The sequence below is a fragment of the Lynx canadensis genome, chromosome D2 (assembly GCF_007474595.2).
Source record: "Lynx canadensis isolate LIC74 chromosome D2, mLynCan4.pri.v2, whole genome shotgun sequence".
Classification (NCBI taxonomy): Eukaryota; Metazoa; Chordata; class Mammalia; order Carnivora; family Felidae; genus Lynx; species Lynx canadensis.
In genome coordinates, this window is record NC_044313.2 from 27,317,814 (window position 1) to 27,337,653 (window position 19,840).

The window sequence follows — 19,840 nt, forward strand, 5'->3', positions numbered from 1 at the left end:
TCTGAATGTTGTCAACTGCTCCATCTCAAAACACTCCTTTCATGGGGCGCCTGGGTGGTTCAGTTGGTTAAAGTCTGACTTCTGGCTCAGGTCATGATCTTGTGGTTTGTGTGTTTGAGTCCCGCACCGGGCTCTGTGCTGACAGCTCAGATCCTGGAGCCTGCTTTGGATTCTGTGTGTCTCTCTCTCTCTGTCCCTCCCCCACTCATGCTCTCTCTCTGTCTCAAGAATAAATAAATAAATAAAAAACCACTTCTTTCATGCCTTCCAGTATTTCATACTCTCCTGATTTTCCTCTTACCTTTTTGGCCACTGCTTCTTAGCACTCTCTTACAAACTCATCCTTCTCAACTGGAATTCTAAACGTTGAGCCCCATAGCTCAGACCTGAGTCTCTTCTCCAAATCACATCCAGTCCCATGGCTTTAAATGCCATTTATATGCAGATAACTCCTAAGTTTATATCCCCAGAATTCTCTTCTGAGCTTCAAGATCCATATCTTCAACTGCCTACTTGACATATTCATATGGACCTGTAATGATCAAACTTAACATGTTCAAAATAGAACTTTGATTCATGTTTTCTCAGTCTTCCCCAGCTCAATAAATGACGCCATCTAGGGGCGCCTGGGTGGCTCAGTCGGTTAAGCAGCCGACTTTGGCTCAGGTCATGATCTCGCGGTCCGTGAGTTCGAGCCCCGCGTCAGGCTCTGTGCTGACAGCTCACAACCTGGAGCCTGTTTCAGATTCTGTGTCTCCCTCTCTCTGACCCTCCCCTGTTCATGCTCTCTCTCTGTCTCAAAAATAAATAAACGTTAAAAAAAAATTAAAAAAAAATGACGCCATCTACCTAGTTGCTCAGGTTAAAATTTAGTAGTCTTGGGGCACCTGGGTGGCTCGGTTGGTTAAGCATCTGACTTTGGCTCAGGTTGTGATCTCACGGTTCGTATTTGAGCCCCGCGTCGAGCTATGTGCTGACAGCTCAGAGCCTGGAGCCTGTTGTGGATTCTCTGTGTATGTCTCTCTCTGTCCCTCCCCTGCTCACACTCTGTCTCTCTATCTTGCTCAAAAATAAACATCAAAAATATTTTAAGAAGTAATAAAATTTAGTAGTCTTCATTTCTTCCTCTTCCTCTACTCCTTTATTTTTTTATTTTTATTATTATTTAAAAAAAAATTTTTTTTTCAACGTTTATTTATTTTTGGGACAGAGAGAGACAGAGCATGAACGGGGGAGGGGCAGAGAGAGAGGGAGACACAGAATCGGAAACAGGCTCCAGGCTCTGAGCCATCAGCCCAGAGCCTGACGCGGGGCTCGAACTCACGGACCGCGAGATCGTGACCTGGCTGAAGTCGGACGCTTAACCGACTGTGCCACCCAGGCGCCCCTATTTTTTTATTTTTAAAAAGTAATCTCTATGTCCATCATGGCACTCGAACTCTCAGAACTCCCAGGCTCTACCAACTGGGGCAGCTGCCCCCTCCCTCTATTCTACTGCCACCACCAAAGATGCACCACAGCTCTACATTTCCATGGCTATTCCCTAGGCCAAGCCACTATCATGATTCACTCATAGATTGCTACTTATTCTTCTATCTGGAGTAGCCTTTCCTTGCTGTGGTTACTCTATCACATCATCAGATTTCCTCCCTTTATAGCACTTATTACAAATTGAGTCCCTGTGTATGTACTGAATTTGCTATTGTGTGTTTCTCTAACCAGAATTTAAACTGAGTGCAGAATTTAAACTGAGAATTTAAAATGAATGAATGTATCTCATTCATTCCAGAGGTATTTACCATAGGCCTACGAACCTCTGGTTCCTGTTGTAGGTACTAGAGGGTAGGGGTATGTAGCAAGAACTTCCCTTCAAGTTTGAGAGGTGCAGATCTGGAAAGTGGATCTTGGCTGGGCCGTGGACCCCAGAGTCAGAACAGTAGATGAAACTGTGGCTGACTTGATGGCAGTTGCCACCGCATGAGGCAAAGGGGAAAGTGTCATGAGACCAAGGGCTGGGGTCAGCTGGAATGATAACCCCAGATCCTCCTAGGATATCTAAGAAAATGTTTGCCTGTAACCCCCATCTCAATGCTCTAGGACTAAAAAGAAGAGGGACTATGAGAGCTAAGTTGGGCTATCGCTGCAGGAGTTGAATATGAGACCAAAATGTAAAACGGACGATACTAAGTAAGTCTTCATGATCAGAATGAGCGTGAGCTGCTCATTTCACACACTTCGCAAGTTGAGACAGATCTCTCAACCGTCGTAAATGTAAACAGCGCCTACTGACAGTGCTACAGGGAACCCTGAGCACAAACAACAGCAAGAGGACCTAAGCCCATCTAGGGCTCAGGGAAGGATTCCTTAAGGAAATGATATTTATGCTAAGGCCCAAGGGATCTCAGTTCTCCCTTAAACAGTTCACATTCTCCATTCCCAAAGATGCCAGGCCTTTTCAACCCTTGCTACACTTGTACTCTGTTCCATAAGCCTGGAGTGCTCTCTTTCTTTGCTTCTCCCCTACTCTAGCTCCTACTCATCCTTTACGTTCCAGCTCAAAAAGCGAAACCATGGCTGCCACCTCTCTCCAAAGGAGGATTAAGTCAGTCCCTCCTCTGGGGTCCCGTAACATTTGGGCACACCGTGCGGGCATTGTGTATGTACTTGCTTGTCTCCATCGCCATACTGTGAGCTCATAGTGACCCAAGAGGCCAGCAAGTGGCAAGCTCAATTAGTGTCTGCTGAACGAAGGAATGAAGGAAAGACTTAATTTTTAAAGGGATTAGCGCCAAGCTGGGGGTTGGGGAAAATGATTCAAGGCAGAGGGGTGAGCTGAGCTCCTTGGAATGTTATCTTCACAGAACCGATCCTGGGTCAGGGTGATGTAATGAGCCAAGCTATTAGAAGAATCTCAATAGAAAATAGGTCAGTTTCTTCGTATCTCTTTAAGAACTAGAGGCTTCGTTCCCGCGCTTGCGCATTGAAAGAGTAAACACCTCTCTTTTTCATCCCCCTTCCCCATTGCCTCAACCGGTTGCAGCCTCCTCCCATACTCCCCTTCTTCAGAAGGGGTAATGGTCTGTTCCAGGGCGCCTGCCTTGTCCTAGAGGGTGGTGAGCACAAATGGTACATTCCATCGCCCTCATTATCTCCCGCTTTTCGCTTCGCCTCTGTTCTATTTCCCCCTATCGAATGAAGCGCAATAGGCTGGCCCAAAAGAAGGCGGGGGAGTCGGGCTGAGGGGACCGGTCTGAGCCGGTCTCCGGCGCAGGCGCAGTGCGGATAAACAGGAAGCGGGCGGTAGAAGCAGCGGTGGTGGAGACCTAGGGGCTTTGAGGGGGAACAGCGGAAGAGCTAAGATTATCGGGAAGCAGCAGAAGCTAACTGCGACCAAGAAAAGGAGGTTTGGCTATCTGCCTCCAGAGAACGAGAGGTCGCGGCCTCGCCCTCCGCTTGGGCTTCCGGCTCCCCAGCTTAGGCTGAGGCAGCGGCTGACAAAGGGCTCGCGCCGGTGCCGCCGCCCTTCTCATCCGGGCATTCGGGTCCCTGCGGAAGGGAGGGGGAAGGGCAGAGGGGGAGGGGAAGGAGCACGAAGGGCGCGCGCTTGGAGCCGAGGCCCTTTCCAGGGCTCCGGGCCGGCGGCCCAACGGACGGAGGCCGAGGAGGACCTGCAGAGGTGGCGGCGGCCGGGGGCAGGAGGATGGTGCAGAAGGAGAGCCAGGCGGCGCTGGAGGAGCGGGAGAGCGAGCTGAACTCCAACCCTGCTGCTTCCGCGGGGGCATCGTTGGAGCCGCCAGCAGCTCCGGCCCCCGGAGAAGACAACCCAGCCGGGGCCGGGGGAGCAGCGGTGGCTGGGGCGGCAGGAGGAGCTCGGAGGTTCCTATGTGGCGTAGTGGAAGGTGAGCGCTCTGGCGCGGGCTGGGCGAGAACGTCCTCCTTCCCGTTCCGTCCCAGTAACATTCTCTGCTCGTGTGGGGGATTCTTTAGGAGGCTCTAAAAAGGTGTCACTCTTTGGGCCCTGAAACTTGATCCTGTTTTGGAGAGGGGAGAGGCGAGATGGTGGGCAAGTCGTCTCTCACGTTGTTATGCAGCGTTGAATTCCCCTCTGGCTATTAACATGCCTGACCCCACCCGCCTTGGGCTGCAGCCAGGCCTGGCTCCTGCGGAGGCGGTAGTAAGGAGCCTAGTGTTAGGCTCTGAGTTACAAGTCTTTGTACCTTGGGATCTTGTTCCGTAGGGTGGTCTATGTTCAAATGGAAAAACGTGTATAGTCCTGCTGTCCTCACCCGTGGGGGGAAAAATAACATCCACACGGATGTGTTTGTTGTACTCCGGGAGCGAAGAGAAGCACAGTGGAGCTATGATTTTACAAATTCCCGTTTGCTTAGATTTTTTTTTTTTTTTTTTGTAGTCAGTCCCTGCCCCCCACCCTTTGAAGATTCTCTTGCAGCCTACAAAATTGTCCTTTGCCAGCTGCTGTGCTTTGGCTCTAGGAGATGAAGCTTTGACTTAGATAGTATCAGGGGTACAGAATTTTAATTTAGGAGCTGCAGAAGAGGTTTAAAATGTTTTTTTGACTTCTCACTTCCCATTTAAAAAGAATGCAGGATTTATTTAATTATTTAATTTGATTATTTATTTTTGTCGTTGGGGAAAATGACCTGAAGATTGTATCGCAGTTTATGAATATAGTGAATATTCGACCAAGTATTCTGTGGAAGCATGAGTCAGTTGCCTTATTGCTGTTTCCTTGAGTACAGCATATATTTTAATTTTCTGAAGTCTTTTGGCCTACTTAGAGTTCCTAGTTGTTTGCTTTATTAGTTCTTTCCTGTATGTAATGGGATGCATGGGAGTAACACTGTATAAGAATTAGTTGTTACAAAAGACCAAAAAGGTATGGAGAAGTAGAAAGGTTTTCCCTATACGTTGAGAGCTTCAGCTTTTCTAGTGTTGTCAGCCTACAAAGAGTGTTTATTTGAAGGGTGGGTCGTGGTTGTGGTATTTTAGATAAATTAATTGGAGGAGAAAACAGACTACTATGTAGCTACAGTAAGGAGTGAAACAGTTCTGCAGAGTTAAAGGTCTTGTAGAATTTGGGGGGAAGACAGAATGGAAAGCTACTTATGTATTTGGAGTCCATGTTTGTGGAAACATTGCTCTGTGTGACTTAATCTGTTGGTGTATTTAATTGGGCTTGTTTGCGTGCATGGAGATTCTAGAAAAAGTCTATTTTGTCATCAGGGATCTTTGGGTGGAGGGTTGAAGAGTGCTGGAGGATATAGAAATTTTGGAGCTAGGCGAGAGTGAGGCTAAAGAAATTTTGTCTATTACATCTTCAGTAATTATGGAGAAAAGCTTGTGGTTTAAGTTGGCTTGTTTTTTCAGAATAGTATTGAAAGGGAACTACTCTGAGAATAGAGTTGTCTGTTATCTATTGTCCCTCCTCCCTCCATATCTCTCTGTATTTTTTTGGTGACTGAGCACCTGATTTTTTTTTAAGTACTCCTAAGTTGGTATTCCTAAAATGAATGAGGAAAGGAAATAACGTAGGGATTGGCAGGATTCCTTTTTAAAAATTTTCTTTCCCTCACAAATCTTTGTTGGTTGTAACTTGCATAATAGCACTGCTTCCTCTTTGTGGTGCCAGTTAACCAAAACCATGAACCTGACTCAGAGCAAAGTTAGGGCTTCTGAAGATAAAAATGTTTCTTTTATATATTGAAGCAACTCTAAAGGAGTGTTTAATGCCTATTCCTTGGAGAGAAAAATGATAATGCTAAATGTTGTAGGAAAGCAGTAAAGACGTATAAAATTTACCTAATGTTAAAAATTTTTTTTAATTCTTTAAATGTTTATTTGAGAGAGAAAGTGTGCGTGGGGGAGGGGCAGAGAGAGGAGGAGACACACAATCTGAAGCAGGCTTCAGGCTCTGAGCTGTCAGCACAGGGTGGTTTGAAACCACGAACCAGGAGATCATGACCTGAGCCAGAGTCTGACGCTTAACCCACTAAGCCATCCAAGTGCCCCTAAATTACTTGTAAGAAGGTAACTGAATTATTGATGGAAAGTGCTGCAGTTTCATACATAGTATGCAATGAATTTTTGTTTTGTTGTCTTTGTCCATGTTTGTTGTGCAGAGTAACCATCGTGTCTAGAGACGAGTTTAATACGTTACAGAAATGTCAGTTTTAGGTAGTCTTAAGTAGACTGTGTGTTTTTTCTGCGTGTGTGTGTGAGAGAGAATAGCATTTTATGTTCATAATATGTTAACCATCTTCATGGTACTCCTGAGGGGCTGTTCTTCTCTCTCCCTTTTTTTTTTTTTAAATTTTTTAAAAATGTTTATTTTTGAGACAGAGAGAGACAGAGCATGAGCAGGGGAGGGGCAGAGAGAGAGGGAGACACAGAATCCGAAGCAGCTCCAGGCTCTGAGCTGTCAGCACAGAGCCTGACGTGGGGCTCGAACTCACAGACCGCGAGATCATGACCTGAGCCACCCAGGCGCCCCTGTCCTTCTCTCTTGCAGGTGATTAGACCGAGACGGGTGGAAAATAAAGGTTAGGCAAGCTATAAGGTGTGCTTCGCACACAGTGGAGCTGCAAGTACCAGTTTGGTGCTTATATCAGGACTGAAGTCATTCCTCTGCTGGTTTGTTTCCTGCATTATGCACTACTAGTGATTTACCTCCCTTCTGGGACAGTGGAGCAAGTCACATTCTTGCATTTCCAGTTGTTCAAGCCTTTGCTCTGGAATTGAGACTCCACAAGAGTTTCCTTTTTGGGCCAGTTCCACTGTTGAGTTTGCTGTGAATATAGTTTAAGGCATTTTTGGTCCCTTTATTGTATCAGGAACTTTAAAAAAAAAATAAGGCAATCATAAAATTGGTTCAATCAGATTCTTTCCTAATTCTGTTCCTGTTTTTTTCCCTACTTTTTTTTTTTTAATCTCCCACTCTAAAGGCAATTCAATTCCTCTCTCAAGTAGTAATTGTTATTATTAGTGGTTTGGGATTACTTTGCTTCCCCTTCCTCTATTGTAAGATTGAGATCTTTTAAAAAGTTAGGTTTAGGGGTACCTGGGTAGCTCAGTCTGCTCAGGTCATGATCTCAGGGTTTGGTTGGTGAGTTTGAGCCCAGTGCAGGCTCTGTGCTGACAGCTTGGAGCCTGGAACCTGCTTGGGATCCTCAGTCTCCCTTTCTCTCTGCCTCTGTCTCTCAAAAATAAACATTGGAAAAAAAAAAAAGAAAGAAAGAAAGTTAGGTTTAGGGGTACCTGGCTGGCCCAGTCAGAGCATCTAACTCTTGATCTCTGGGTCATAAGTTCCAGCATGGCATTGGGTGTGGAGATTATTTTTAAAAAGTTTTAAAAAAAATTTTTTTTCAACGTTTATTTATTTATTTTTGGGACAGAGAGAGACAGAGCATGAACGGGGGAGGGGCAGAGAGAGAGGGAGACACAGAATCGGAAACAGGCTCCAGGCTCTGAGCCATCAGCCCAGAGCCCGACGCGGGACCGCGAGATCGTGACCTGGCTGAAGTCGGACGCTCAACTGACTGCGCCACCCAGGCGCCCCTAAAAAGTTTTTTTAAAGTTAGGTTTTGGGATGCCTGTCTCCCTCTCTCTGTGCCCCTCCTCTGCTCATGTTCTGTCTCTCTCAAAAATAAACATTAAAAAAGTTCTTTAAAAATATTGCATAAGTAATAAGTGTTAATGGTAGAAAAATAAGAAAATTTACCTAAATAAAAGGGGAATAAAAATCATTTTATAATATCACTATCCAGAGACACCTTAATGAGTTTTTTTTTCCCAAAGACATCTTAATATTTTACTAAATATCCTTTGGATATATTGTGCACACTTTTTTTCAGAATGGGATTATATTGTATGTTTTGTAATCTGCTTTTGTCAATAAATTGTTTACCACATTTTGAAACTTGAAAATAATTTCATTCTTACTTTGAATCTAGGATTTTATGGAAGACCTTGGGTTATGGAACAGAGAAAAGAACTCTTTAGAAGGTAAATTTTTTACTTTGTGAAGTAGTCTTAAACCATCAATATTTCCTTTTATTTGAAGATAAACTAACACTGAATAGGCCATATGAATTTTGATGATTTCTCAGTTGCAGAAGTTATTTGACCTTGGTCTTTTACTTTTCCTTCACCTAGGCCAGGGGTTTTCAAAGTTTCTGGGGAAGCTGAATAGGTTTTGGGCTTTATCTGTGTCATTCAGAGCTATTGTTTTTATTTAAGATTTAATTTGTTGGCATTCCTTATAGTATTTAATTTTTTACAATTCCGCTAGATTACAAAAAGGTTAAAAGCTGTTGTCCCAGAATATTACTAGCTTTTTAAGAGATGGAGATGATCCAAGGAAAGGAAAAATTTGGGATTTACAGCCTTTACATGTTGCCTATTTATACATATGTAATTTTCTTTCCCCTTAAGGCTCCAGAAATGGGAATTAAATACATACTTGTATGCCCCAAAAGATGACTACAAACATAGGATGTTTTGGCGAGAGATGTATTCAGTGGAAGAAGCTGGTAATCTTTTTCTTTTTAATCCATAAATTCAGAATATGGGAAGAAAAGAGCTATAATGTACATTATAAGAATTTTATTAAATATTTCATTTTCTCTTTGTAGGTCATTTCCATTTTTATTATCTGGTAAATTCTGTGTGAGTTAGTGTAGATTGAAAGAAGTACTCATGTTGGCCGGCCATGGTGTGATTCATGGTTATGGCAGTCTGACTCCCACCTGTTCTGTAATCATAAATTATACTGTTTAACTTCTGTCAGTGGTCTAAACAGTGGGCCATTGAACAAAGAGGTACTAAAGCAGGACTAGGCCTGGGGCAGGGCAAGTGAGATGCCTGCCTTGGGTACCAAGTTTAAGTAAGGGACTCCAAAAAAAATCAGTGATGAAAATAAATAGTATCTTATGCAAGTTTTAAACCAAGATTAATGCAAAAAAAAAAAAAAAATCCATGAGCAAGATACCAAAATTTTAAGTAAAGACAGGATCAGTATTACTGGTCCTTTTGCTTCAGACTCAAGAATGGCTTGGTCTTGATCACTTGATTACTTGGTTTTGTCTTTATTTAAAATAAAGACCTCACCCTAGTCTAGGCTTATACTGAAGTGAAAAGCCATCACAAACTATCCTTGTTATGTGTGTTCTTAATGTTAAGTTAAATACATAAATACATAGTAAATACATAGTAAATAGAGTAGGACATAACAGAACCTCCTTATAAATTAGACAAGTGGTACTTTTCTTTGGGGACTTACAAACGGGGAAACATTTCATACTTGGAATTAAAATGGTACACATATGTAGCTAGTAAGATAACTTGGTTATAGAGTGCAGCCAAAACACTGAAAGCAGAAAGTTTTCTTTTTTTTTTTTTTTTTCCAATGTTTTTTCTTTTTATTTTTTTATTTTTGGGACAGAGAGAGACAGAGCATGAACAGGGGAGGGGCAGAGAGAGAGGGAGACACAGAATCGGAAACAGGCTCCAGGCTCTGAGCCATCAGCCCAGAGCCCGATGCGGGGCTCGAACTCCCGGACCGCGAGATCGTGACCTGGCTGAAGTCGGACGCTTTAACCGACTGCGCCACCCAGGCGCCCCGAAAGCAGAAAGTTTTCTTAAATTACAAAGAAGCAATTAAAATGTATCCCATCTCCATCTAGTGTTTTTGTTTACTACTCTATATAATTTAAGTGTGTGTTCAACCTAATTATTTTTTGGGTGCTGGTAATGAAATTTTATGTGATCAATAATCAAAATATAGTCAAATGACTATCTTGAGATACCACTGAAAGTTATGTAAAGATAGGTCTACTGGTGTATAGAATAGAATTTAGTTTTACTTAGGAAAATTGTCACATTTTTAAAACTTCAGATTTGTAATGAGTATTTTCTGTAGTTATAAAGACAAGGATTGTTAAGGCTGTCACTTTAACCCTGGTTGTTAAGAACACATTTTTCTTTTCTTCCAAATTATAAAGTAGTTATATGTAGATTTTTTTATATAAGAATTGCAGTTCAGAGACTGCAAAAAATAAAAACCATACATCTCAAACAATGTAGGAAATAAAAATGGCTTATGTTCAGTAAGAGAAGTAATGCTTAATTCAATATTTCTGAGAAATGGCAATGAAAGAAAGAGAATGCTTTATTGATTTTAGGGTGACATTAAGCCACATGAGGTTTGTGGCATTTTGTATGACTTATCACATTGGACATGACCAACATGTAAAATTTCAGGGATTTTTCCTTTCTTGACCTATCGTAAATTGGAGAAAATGACCTCTTGTCTTTAATTGAAAGGTGAAGGTTCTTTTAGTTTTCTGTGCTGCATTCTAAAAACGTGGACTCTCTTCTTCAGAGCAACTTATGACACTCATCTCTGCTGCACGAGAATATGAGATAGAGTTCATCTATGCTATCTCACCTGGATTGGATATTACTTTTTCTAACCCCAAGGAAGTATCTACATTGAAACGCAAACTGGACCAGGTAGCTTTACTTTTTCATTATTTCCCCCTGTTCGGTATACCGGAAACAAAGTTTTCTGAGTTGCTTTTAATGATGTTAAAAGGACACCAAATTTATACTTCTTTGCTTCTGTACAATTTTTTTACCTTCATGCTTTTGATAGAGGATATTTTCTAACATGAGTCAAGAGAGCTTTACTGGAGGTACCAGTGCTTCTCAGACTTTGGTTTGCATAAGAACTGCTATAGAAGAAATGCTTAGAAGTGATGCTTAAAAAGTTGCTAATAGGGTTCATTTCCAGAGATCCTTAAACTGACTTGGGGTGGAAATACAGACTTGGGAGTGGGGACTTACTTTAGAATTCAGGTTGTCCAGGGGTGCCTGGGTGCCTGAGGTCATGATCTCACAGTTGTGAGATTGAGCCCTGAGTCAGGCTCTGCAGTTGGCCTAATCCTTCTTAAGATTCTCTCTCTCTCTTTCCCTCCGTCCCTCCCCTGTGCATGTGATATCACTCTTTCCCTTTCTTTCTCAAAAAAAAGAAAAAAAAAATTTAAAAAAATTCAGGTTGTCCAGAATCACATTTTGAGAAGCTCTGTATATTATTGGGTACTTGACTGAATTTGTGATTGAGGTTAATAGAAACAGGGTGTTACCTGTTAGATGTAAGTGCCTTTACATGTAATATGTTAATATGGACAAGAGGTATAATCCAGTCTCCATATGGTTGACTGGTTTCCAAAGATCAGAAGGAAAACAGACTAGGTAAACAAGTAAGCTATTGGTAAGCCTGATTGGAATCTAAATTCTGCATAACATGAAAGCCGCACATTTTTTCTGGTAAAGTAAATTTGCTGATACATAATACATACATATGTTTGTGTGTTTCTTTAGGCAAAGGTTTATATTATTGGTGGCATTAAGATGGTAAAAAATTTAATAAGGAGGTTTAATTTCCATGAATATGCTTTTTAAGAGGTTATCTCCCTATCTGATCAAATACTATGTTCCTTCTGATTCATGGACTAGTTAGGTTTATGTGCAGAGATTAATTAGGATCAGTGTGTCTTTGGGACTAGAACAAGCCTAGGTTTTTCATCTCTTGAGTTCACTTATTATTTCTGTTTTTTTGTCTGGTCTTCTATAATCAGCAGCCAGGGAGGTAGGGATAGGCCATATCGTTGAAGCTTTGTTGGAACATACTGCATTCAAACTCAAATGAAAAATGGGTTCCAACTTGTCTAGCTGTTTAACATAGAAAATGTAAAAAAAATTGGTGTGGCTTTGAACATTCTACTAAGAAAAATGTTTGACTTTTAGATAGAGCTATTAAGTGTCTACATTAATATTTTTAATCCTATTTTTTATGTAAGCTCTGTGCCCATTGTGGAGCTTGAAGTCATGACCCTGAGATCAAGAGTTGCATGTTTTACGGACTGATCCAGCCAGGTGTTTATTTACTTAAAAAGAGCTGCTAAATCATCTTTTTCCCCCCCCCCCCGCTTTTCCTAGGTTTCTCAGTTTGGGTGCAGGTCATTTGCCTTGCTTTTTGATGATATTGACCATAATATGTGTGCAGCAGACAAAGAGGTATTCAGTTCTTTTGCTCATGCCCAGGTCTCCATTACAAATGAAATTTATCAATACCTAGGAGAGCCAGAAACTTTCCTCTTCTGTCCCACAGGTATTGTATATAATAGCTTTATATTTAACTAGACTTCTTGAAATACATCATTTTCAAAGAACTATATACGGCCTTTATTGTGTTGTCCCCTCTCCCTTTGGTGTATAAAAGTAGGAATTCTTTTTCTAGAAGACATTTCTCAAGGTCCTACACTTGAGAAATTTTAGGGACTAATAAATGGCAACTGAACAGGCAAAAGATTTCATGTATTTTTTAGTACTGGAAGTGTATGAACTTTACATTTTCAGGATTAAAGGAAGGATAGTATTATCAAATGTAAAACTAGAAAACAAATTTACATTGCTTTTAACTTAGTCACTTCTCATTTCCTCCTACTTGTTCCTTTTTTCTGCCTATGCATATCTGTATCTTTTTTCACTCCTACTTCCATCTGGGCTCTTCTGGAATTCCAGGACTCAGCATAGAAAACTTGCTAAATAACGCCCCCCGCCCCACTTTTCCTCTCTCACCTTGCCTCCCTGGTTCCTTCCATTGATAATGTATTAGCCTCTCTTAGTTGCCTCTCAAAATTAGGCTTATAAGGAATTTCCCCTTGACTTCTTTTTCAGGAAGAGATAAATTTGTTCTAAGAAATTTTGTCTGAATTATTTAACTTTGTGTATATGTCTGAGAATCCTGTGAGCCATGAACCTTATCTCAGAGGTCTGATATAACAGGAGTACTCAAATAATGTTTAATAAGATTATATTGGGAATTACCTAATTCATTGCAAATTACTATTTGTTATTTTTTAATGTTTTCTTAAATGTTTACTTATTTTAAATTTAAAATTATGCTTTATTATTATTTTTTAATTTACATCAAGTTAGTTAGCATATTGTGCAAATAATGATTTCAGGAGTAGAATCCAGTGATTCATCCCCTACATATAACACCCAGTACTCATTCCAACAAGTGTCTTCCTTAATGCCCCTTGCCCATTTAGCCCATCTCCCTACCTACAATGCCTCCAGCAACCCTCAGTTTGTTCTCTGTATTTAAGAATCTCTTATGTTTTGTCCCCCTCCCTGTTTTTATATTATTTTTGCTTCCCTTCCCTTATATTCATCTGTTTCGTATCTTAAATTCCACATATGAGTGAAGTCATACGGTATTTTTCTCTAATTTCGCTTAGCATAATACATTCTAGTTCCATCCACGTTGTTGCAAATGGTAAGATTTCATTTTTGATTGCCGAGTAATACTCCATTGTATGTATGTATGTATGTATGTTTATGTATGCCACTTTATCCATTCATCTGTCAATGGACATTTGGGCTCTTTCTATACTTTGGCTGTTGTTAATAGCTCTGCTATAAACATTGGGGTGCATGTACCCCTTCGAAACAGCACATCTGTATCCTTTGGATAAATATCTAGTAGTGTAATTGCTGAGTTGTAGGGTAGTCATATTTTTAATTTTTGGGGGAACCTCCATACTGTATTCCAGAGTGGCTGCACCAGTTTGCATTCCCACCAGCAGTGCAAAAGGGTTCCTCTTTCTCCGCATCCTCACCAACATCTGTTGTTGCCTAAGTTAATTTTAGCCATTCTGACAGGTGTGAAGTGCTATCTCATTGTGGTTTTGATTTCTGTTTCCCTGATAATGAGTGGTGGTGAGCATTTTTTTCAAGTGTCTGTTTATCTGGGTGTCTTCTTTGGAAGAGTGTCTATTCATGTCTTTTGCCCATTTCTTCTTCACTGGATTGTTTGTTTTTTGGGTGTTGAGTTTGTTAAGTTCTTTATAGAGTTTGGATACTAACTCTTTATTTGATATGTCATTTGCAAATATCTTTTCCCATTCCATTGGTTCCCTTTTAGTTTTGCTGATTGTTTTCTTTGCAGTGCAGAAGCTGCAAATTACTATTTAGTTGCAGTTGAGTCTTAATAACATGGCGCATAATACTGCATTTTGTCTGTTAGGATATTGTCAATTCATTTTGTTTGGCCTCTAATTGTAAGAGAAATGTAGCCAATTCAAAGTATGTAGAAAATACTAAACATTCTAATTATTTCTTTAGTAAACTTGTATTTCTAATGACTGTAGGATCATAAGGATTGATATGTATTATTGGGGGAAGAGTATCAGATTTTATGAATTGATTCTTATTTTTCTTTATTTTTAATTGATTCTTTAATGAACTATCCACTTGAGTTTAATTCCTTTGAGATACGACTTGGAAGCTCTTTATCATTTGTATGAAAAGAATTTAGAATTGGTAGACATTTTTTCCCCCCATTTAAAAACTCGTGACCATTTCACTCCTAACTATTTTACTTAATTTTCCTTTTTACATTCAGAATATTGTGGCACTTTCTGTTACCCAAATGTGTCTCAGTCTCCTTATTTAAGGACTGTGGGTGAAAAGCTTCTCCCTGGAATTGAGGTGCTTTGGACAGGTAAGTCTTTAAGATTTATACAGTAAAGCTTTAGTTAACTAGAACTTAGAAATTGGTTTTTCTGGTTAATTGGATACTTTTTGAAAACAACTTTAACCAGAAAACTTTGTTGTTAAAATTCCCTTTTATGAAGTATACATTCTTCATTTAGTATAAAAAACATCTTGAAGGATTTTGCAGTGAATCTGAGTATCAGTTGCTGATAAATAATAGATGTGTAGGGAACTGGGCTGAAGAGTATTGATCTCAGCCATAGGGGGAGAGTGTTTTATAAAATGAAAGCTATCCTGCCGAATTGACAGTTATTAATCAACAAGCTGTATTATAATGGAAAAAGAAATTGTTTACATGAAAATTTTTTTTATGTTTATTTATTTTTGAGACACGGACAGAGGTGAGCAGGGGAGGGACAGAGAGAGAGAGACAGAGACAGAATCTGAAGCAGACTCCAGGCTCTGAGCTGTCAGCACAGAGTCCAGTGTGGGGCTGGAACTCCTGAACCTTGAGATCATGACCTGAGTCAAAGTTGGATGCTTAACTAACTGAGCCCCTCGGGCACCCCAACAATTTGTTCCTTATAACATATCAGTTTGAGGAAGCCTGCCCAAACCTTAAATATCCCTCTCTTTTTACTACTAATTCCATTTCTAGAAATCTGACCTGAGGAAATATTGGGGAGGGGTTGGGTAAAACTGAACACTCAAAAAGATATGTTGCTGTGTTACTTTGAAAAGAAAAATTGTCAGAAAGTACATAAATAACAAAATACAATAAAAAATTGAATTCAGTATATTTTGAAGAATCATGTTTGAGGGTCTTTTAACAAATGGTTGTCATTATTTCTAGGTCCGAAAGTTGTTTCTAAAGAAATTCCAGTGGAGTCTATTGAAGAGGTTTCTAAGATTATTAAGAGAGCTCCAGTAATCTGGGATAACATTCATGCTAATGATTATGATCAGAAGAGACTATTTCTGGGCCCATACAAAGGAAGATCCACAGAACTCATCCCACGGTTAAAAGGAGTCCTTACTAATCCAAATTGTGAATTTGAAGCCAACTATGTTGCTATCCACACCCTTGCCACTTGGTACAAATCAAACATGAATGGAGTGAGAAAAGATGTAGTGATGAGTAAGTAGACTGCTTAATCCTTGACCTTGCAGGGAGACCTGGGGTTAACTAGAGCTATTGTCAAGTGCAGGTTTGTCATCATAATTTAAGAGATTTTTTGAAGTATGTTGTTTAGTCCTATGAGTGAGGTGTATATGTGAGAGAAGGAGGGATCAGAGGGCTGAGTGGCTTTGGACAAACTACTTAATAACTTCTTGGCCTCAGTTCTTTGCTCCCCCCACCCCCCCTACCCCCAGTTCTTTACTTTTAAAATGTGACTTTGAAATCGGAGCACTAGACAAAGTAGTTTTTTAGTGTTCCTGTTATTCCTGGAATTATTCCCAATCAATTTATGTTTTCTGGTGATTTTTATTAAATGGGGTATTTTAGATCACTAGCTGTTACCTGAATTACTTCATATATCATTTAGATTTCAGCTTATATTAATGGAATATATTCTGTGTTGTCATTTTAGACATTGGCTTACTGATTTTTTATTCATGAAAAATTCCCAGTTGAGTTTCTAAGTAAGAATGCTGGCTAGTTGTTTATTCATTATATTTAAACACTTAGTAAGATTTGGCAAGTGCACCTTCCTGGCACTAAAGATGCAAAGAATAAAGTAGTCCTCGCTTTTGAAGAACATGGTCTGGTTTTGGATAAAGCATATAGGTGACTGTGCTGTTGTTTGATAAATGCTGAGGAAATTGTTTACAAAGTGCTGTGGGAACACAGAGGAGGGAATGATTATTTCTGCTAAGCAAAAGTGCTAAGAAACCATTTCCTAGAGGAGAGGATACTTACGAGTATCACAGTATGAGTAGAGGTGCCGGGCATGAAAGGGTTGGTGGACGAGAGATAAAAGCGCTGGACATTGAAAATTTGAAGTTATCTGAATTTGGGCTCATTTGGGGGTATGGGAATGTCACATCATGGTACTTGGGTATGGTATGTAGTCATATAGTTGTGTTCTCTTTCTCAGTTCTGTACTCCTTCCAGTTCTGTTTATTGGATTAATGCCTCCCTTTAAGGCTCAATCATTGTGGACCACCCCCTTGAATTAAAAAAAAAAAACAACAAAATATAGTCTCAGTTCCCTCTGGGTACGTGGCATCTACCTCCTACCACTTTTAAGGCAGAGCATGAAGCACATTGAGTGGTAGCCAAACTGGGCCATGTGCAGGGAAATATGAAGGAAAGCTAAGAGTAGAAGGTTTTGGATACTAAGCCAGAGTTCAGACTTCATTTTCTCTAACACTATGCTGGTTTAGAGTTTCATTATGTGCTTATTTATTATCTGTGCTTAATATGTGGGTTCTCTATTGGTTTTTCTCTTTCCCCCTCAGTATACTTACTAATTTGCTTGTATGTTTTCGTAATGATTTTCCCATTAATTTATAAGCCCCTCAAGGGTAGGGAATGTTATCTTTATGGAAATCCTATGCCTTTAACTTCACATTCCCAACGATTGGCACTCTGAACATTTATGACTGACTTTTCCAGTGATTCTAAAATTAGTGGCTTTAAAAATTTTTTATTTTCAAAATTGATTTATTTGATTTTTTTTTAGAGAGAGAATGCAAATGGGGGAGAGGGGCGGAGGGAGAGAGAGAATGATGCATCTTAAGCAGACTCCATGCTCAGTGCAAAGCCTGAGGCTGGGCTCGATCCCACGACCCTGGGATCGTGATTGGAGCTGAAATCGAGTCAGATCCTCAACCAACTGAGCCACCCAGAAGCCCCTGAAATTAGTGTTTTGTATTTCATTTGCGATTTTACATTAAGCAATGCATTTACAATTTTTTTGGGGGGGGGTATTTATTTTCAGAGAGGGAGCGTGTGATGTCAGAGGGGCAGAGAGAGAGAGAGAGAGGGAGAGAGAGAGAGAGAGGGAGAGAGAGAATATCCCAAGTAGGCTCCACACTGTCAATGCAGAGCCCGATGTAGGGCTTGAACTCAGGAACTATGAGATGATGACCTGAGCCGAAGTCTAGACCCTTAACCAACCGAGCCACCCAGGTGCCCCTACATTTAGCAATGCATTTAGATGACTTATAGGTGAAGTGGTTCAGTTAAGGGTCTTGGTTGTGTTTGCGTTTTTATGTTTAAGGTTTGTTCATGTTCCTGTTCCTTGTTTCTCTAGTTGTACTGTAACAACTGGTGTTTTGCATTTGTTCCTCTCACTTGTCAGGAGGCTTTTGTAATCAAAACTGTTTTTTGTGTTTCTGTTTTTTTGTTTTTGTTTTTTTTGCAGCTGACAGTGAAGACAGTACTGTATCGATCCAGATAAAGTTAGAAAATGAAGGCAGTGATGAAGATATTGAAACTGATGTGCTCTATAGTCCACAGATGGCTCTAAAGTTAGCTTTAACAGAGTGGTTGCAGGAGTTTGGTGTACCTCATCAGTATAGCAGTGAGTTTGGCCCTTTGTTGTAAGGGGGTTTGGGTCACATGGTTGAATCGTAAAGTAAAGAACATTTTGATGTTCCTACCATAGGCCCGCAAAACAAAGTAAAATTTGGGAAGGGATCTAGAGAAATAAGGTTTTTAAAATCTTAACTTTTGGTCTGAGGTAGCTTTTATCATGATGGAATGCTAATTTGTTTTAAAAATGTTTTTTTTGGAATAATTATTTTTACATCTAGATCTTCAGAAGAGAAGATAATACATGTTGGCATATTTAGGGGATGTTTATCATTTGTTTCTTTCCTCTTCTCTTCCCTCCCTACCTCCCTGGGGTTTAGAGGGATTGCACTTTTCTCAGGGCTTAATATTTGGAATCTCAAATTGAGGTTAGAGATACAATAAGAAAACATTTCTCTAGATCTGATTTGTTCTGTTTCTAATTCTGATTATCTTTGTGGCAATTTGTTTTTGTAGGTAGGCAAGTTGCACACAGTGGAGCTAAAGCAAGTGTAGTTGATGGGACTCCCTTAGTTGCAGCACCCTCTTTAAATGCCACAACTGTAGTCACAACAGTTTATCAGGAGCCCATTATGAGCCAGGGAGCAGCCTTGAGTGGTGAACCTACAGCTCTGACCAAGGAAGAAGAAAAGAAACAGCCAGATGAGGAACCCATGGACATGGTAGTAGAAAAACAAGAAGAAACAGACCACAAGAATGACAATCAAATACTCACTGAAATTGTTGAAGCTAAAATGGCTGAGGAATTGAAACCAATGGACACAGATAAAGAGAGCATAGCTGAATCAAAATCCCCAGAGATGTCTATGCAGGAAGATTGCATTAGTGATATTGCCCCCATGCAGACTGATGAACAGACAAACAAGGAACAGTTTGTGCCAGGTCCCAATGAAAAGCCTCTGTATACTGTGGAACCAGTGACTTTGGAGGATTTGCAGTTGCTTGCTGACCTGTTCTACCTTCCTTATGAGCATGGACCCAAAGGAGCGCAGATGTTACGGGAATTCCAGTGGCTTCGAGCAAATAGCAGTGTTGTCAGTGTCAATTGCAAAGGAAAAGACTCTGAAAAAGTGAGTATGCTTGATTTATATCTGCTTCTCTAGCCTGGGTGCATCCCCATGCTGATGATACGACATCTTAAATGAATATATTGGTAACTAGCAGAAAATTGACCACATCTTAGAATATGCTTTGAAAGTGGTTTTGGATTCCGGTACATAGAGTTCCATAGTTTGACCTTATAGTGAAAAATGAAGGAAAGGCACAGTTGATTATTTCAGAAATACTTGTCAGTTTGGGGAGACACAGACTGTTATTGCTTGTCTAAAGAGTTTAAGCCCACATTTGCAACTATGTGGATGGAACTGGAGGGTATTATGCTAAGTGAAATTAGAGAAAGACAAAAGTCATATGACTTCACTCATGAGGACTTTAAGAGACAAAACAGATGAACATAAGGGAAGGGAAACAAAAATAATATAAAAACAGGGAGGAGGGCAAAACAGAAGAGACTCATAAATATGGAGGACAAACTGAGGGTTACTGGAGGGGTTGTGGGGGGGAGGGATGGGCTAACTGGGTAAGGAGCATTAAGGAATCTACTCCTGAAATAATTGTTTCACTATATGCTACCTAATTTGGATGTAAATTTAAAAAAATAATAAATAAAATAAAGAGTTTAAGCCCAGTGATCCTTTAATGTTTAGGATAAATTGC

At 40.2% G+C, this 19,840-nt stretch overlaps 1 protein-coding gene across 2 annotated transcripts in view; it reads left to right on the plus strand.

Annotated features, from left to right (window-relative positions):
- The first annotated feature begins 3,262 nt into the window (after window positions 1-3,262).
- The window catches only part of OGA (O-GlcNAcase), a 29,464-nt gene continuing 12,886 nt past the window's right edge, over window positions 3,263-19,840 (plus strand). Inside the window, exons 1-9 of one of the 2 annotated variants that reach the window (XM_030335221.1) lie at window positions 3,263-3,899; window positions 7,971-8,022; window positions 8,452-8,549; window positions 10,400-10,530; window positions 12,019-12,190; window positions 14,492-14,590; window positions 15,437-15,721; window positions 17,955-18,113; window positions 18,581-19,194. In XM_030335221.1, coding sequence (XP_030191081.1) covers window positions 3,701-3,899; window positions 7,971-8,022; window positions 8,452-8,549; window positions 10,400-10,530; window positions 12,019-12,190; window positions 14,492-14,590; window positions 15,437-15,721; window positions 17,955-18,113; window positions 18,581-19,194 — 1,809 coding nt within the window. In that variant the 5' untranslated portion in view covers window positions 3,263-3,700. The remainder of the gene's footprint in view (window positions 3,900-7,970; window positions 8,023-8,451; window positions 8,550-10,399; window positions 10,531-12,018; window positions 12,191-14,491; window positions 14,591-15,436; window positions 15,722-17,954; window positions 18,114-18,580; window positions 19,195-19,840) is intronic. The other variant, XM_030335222.1, reaches the window with a different exon arrangement.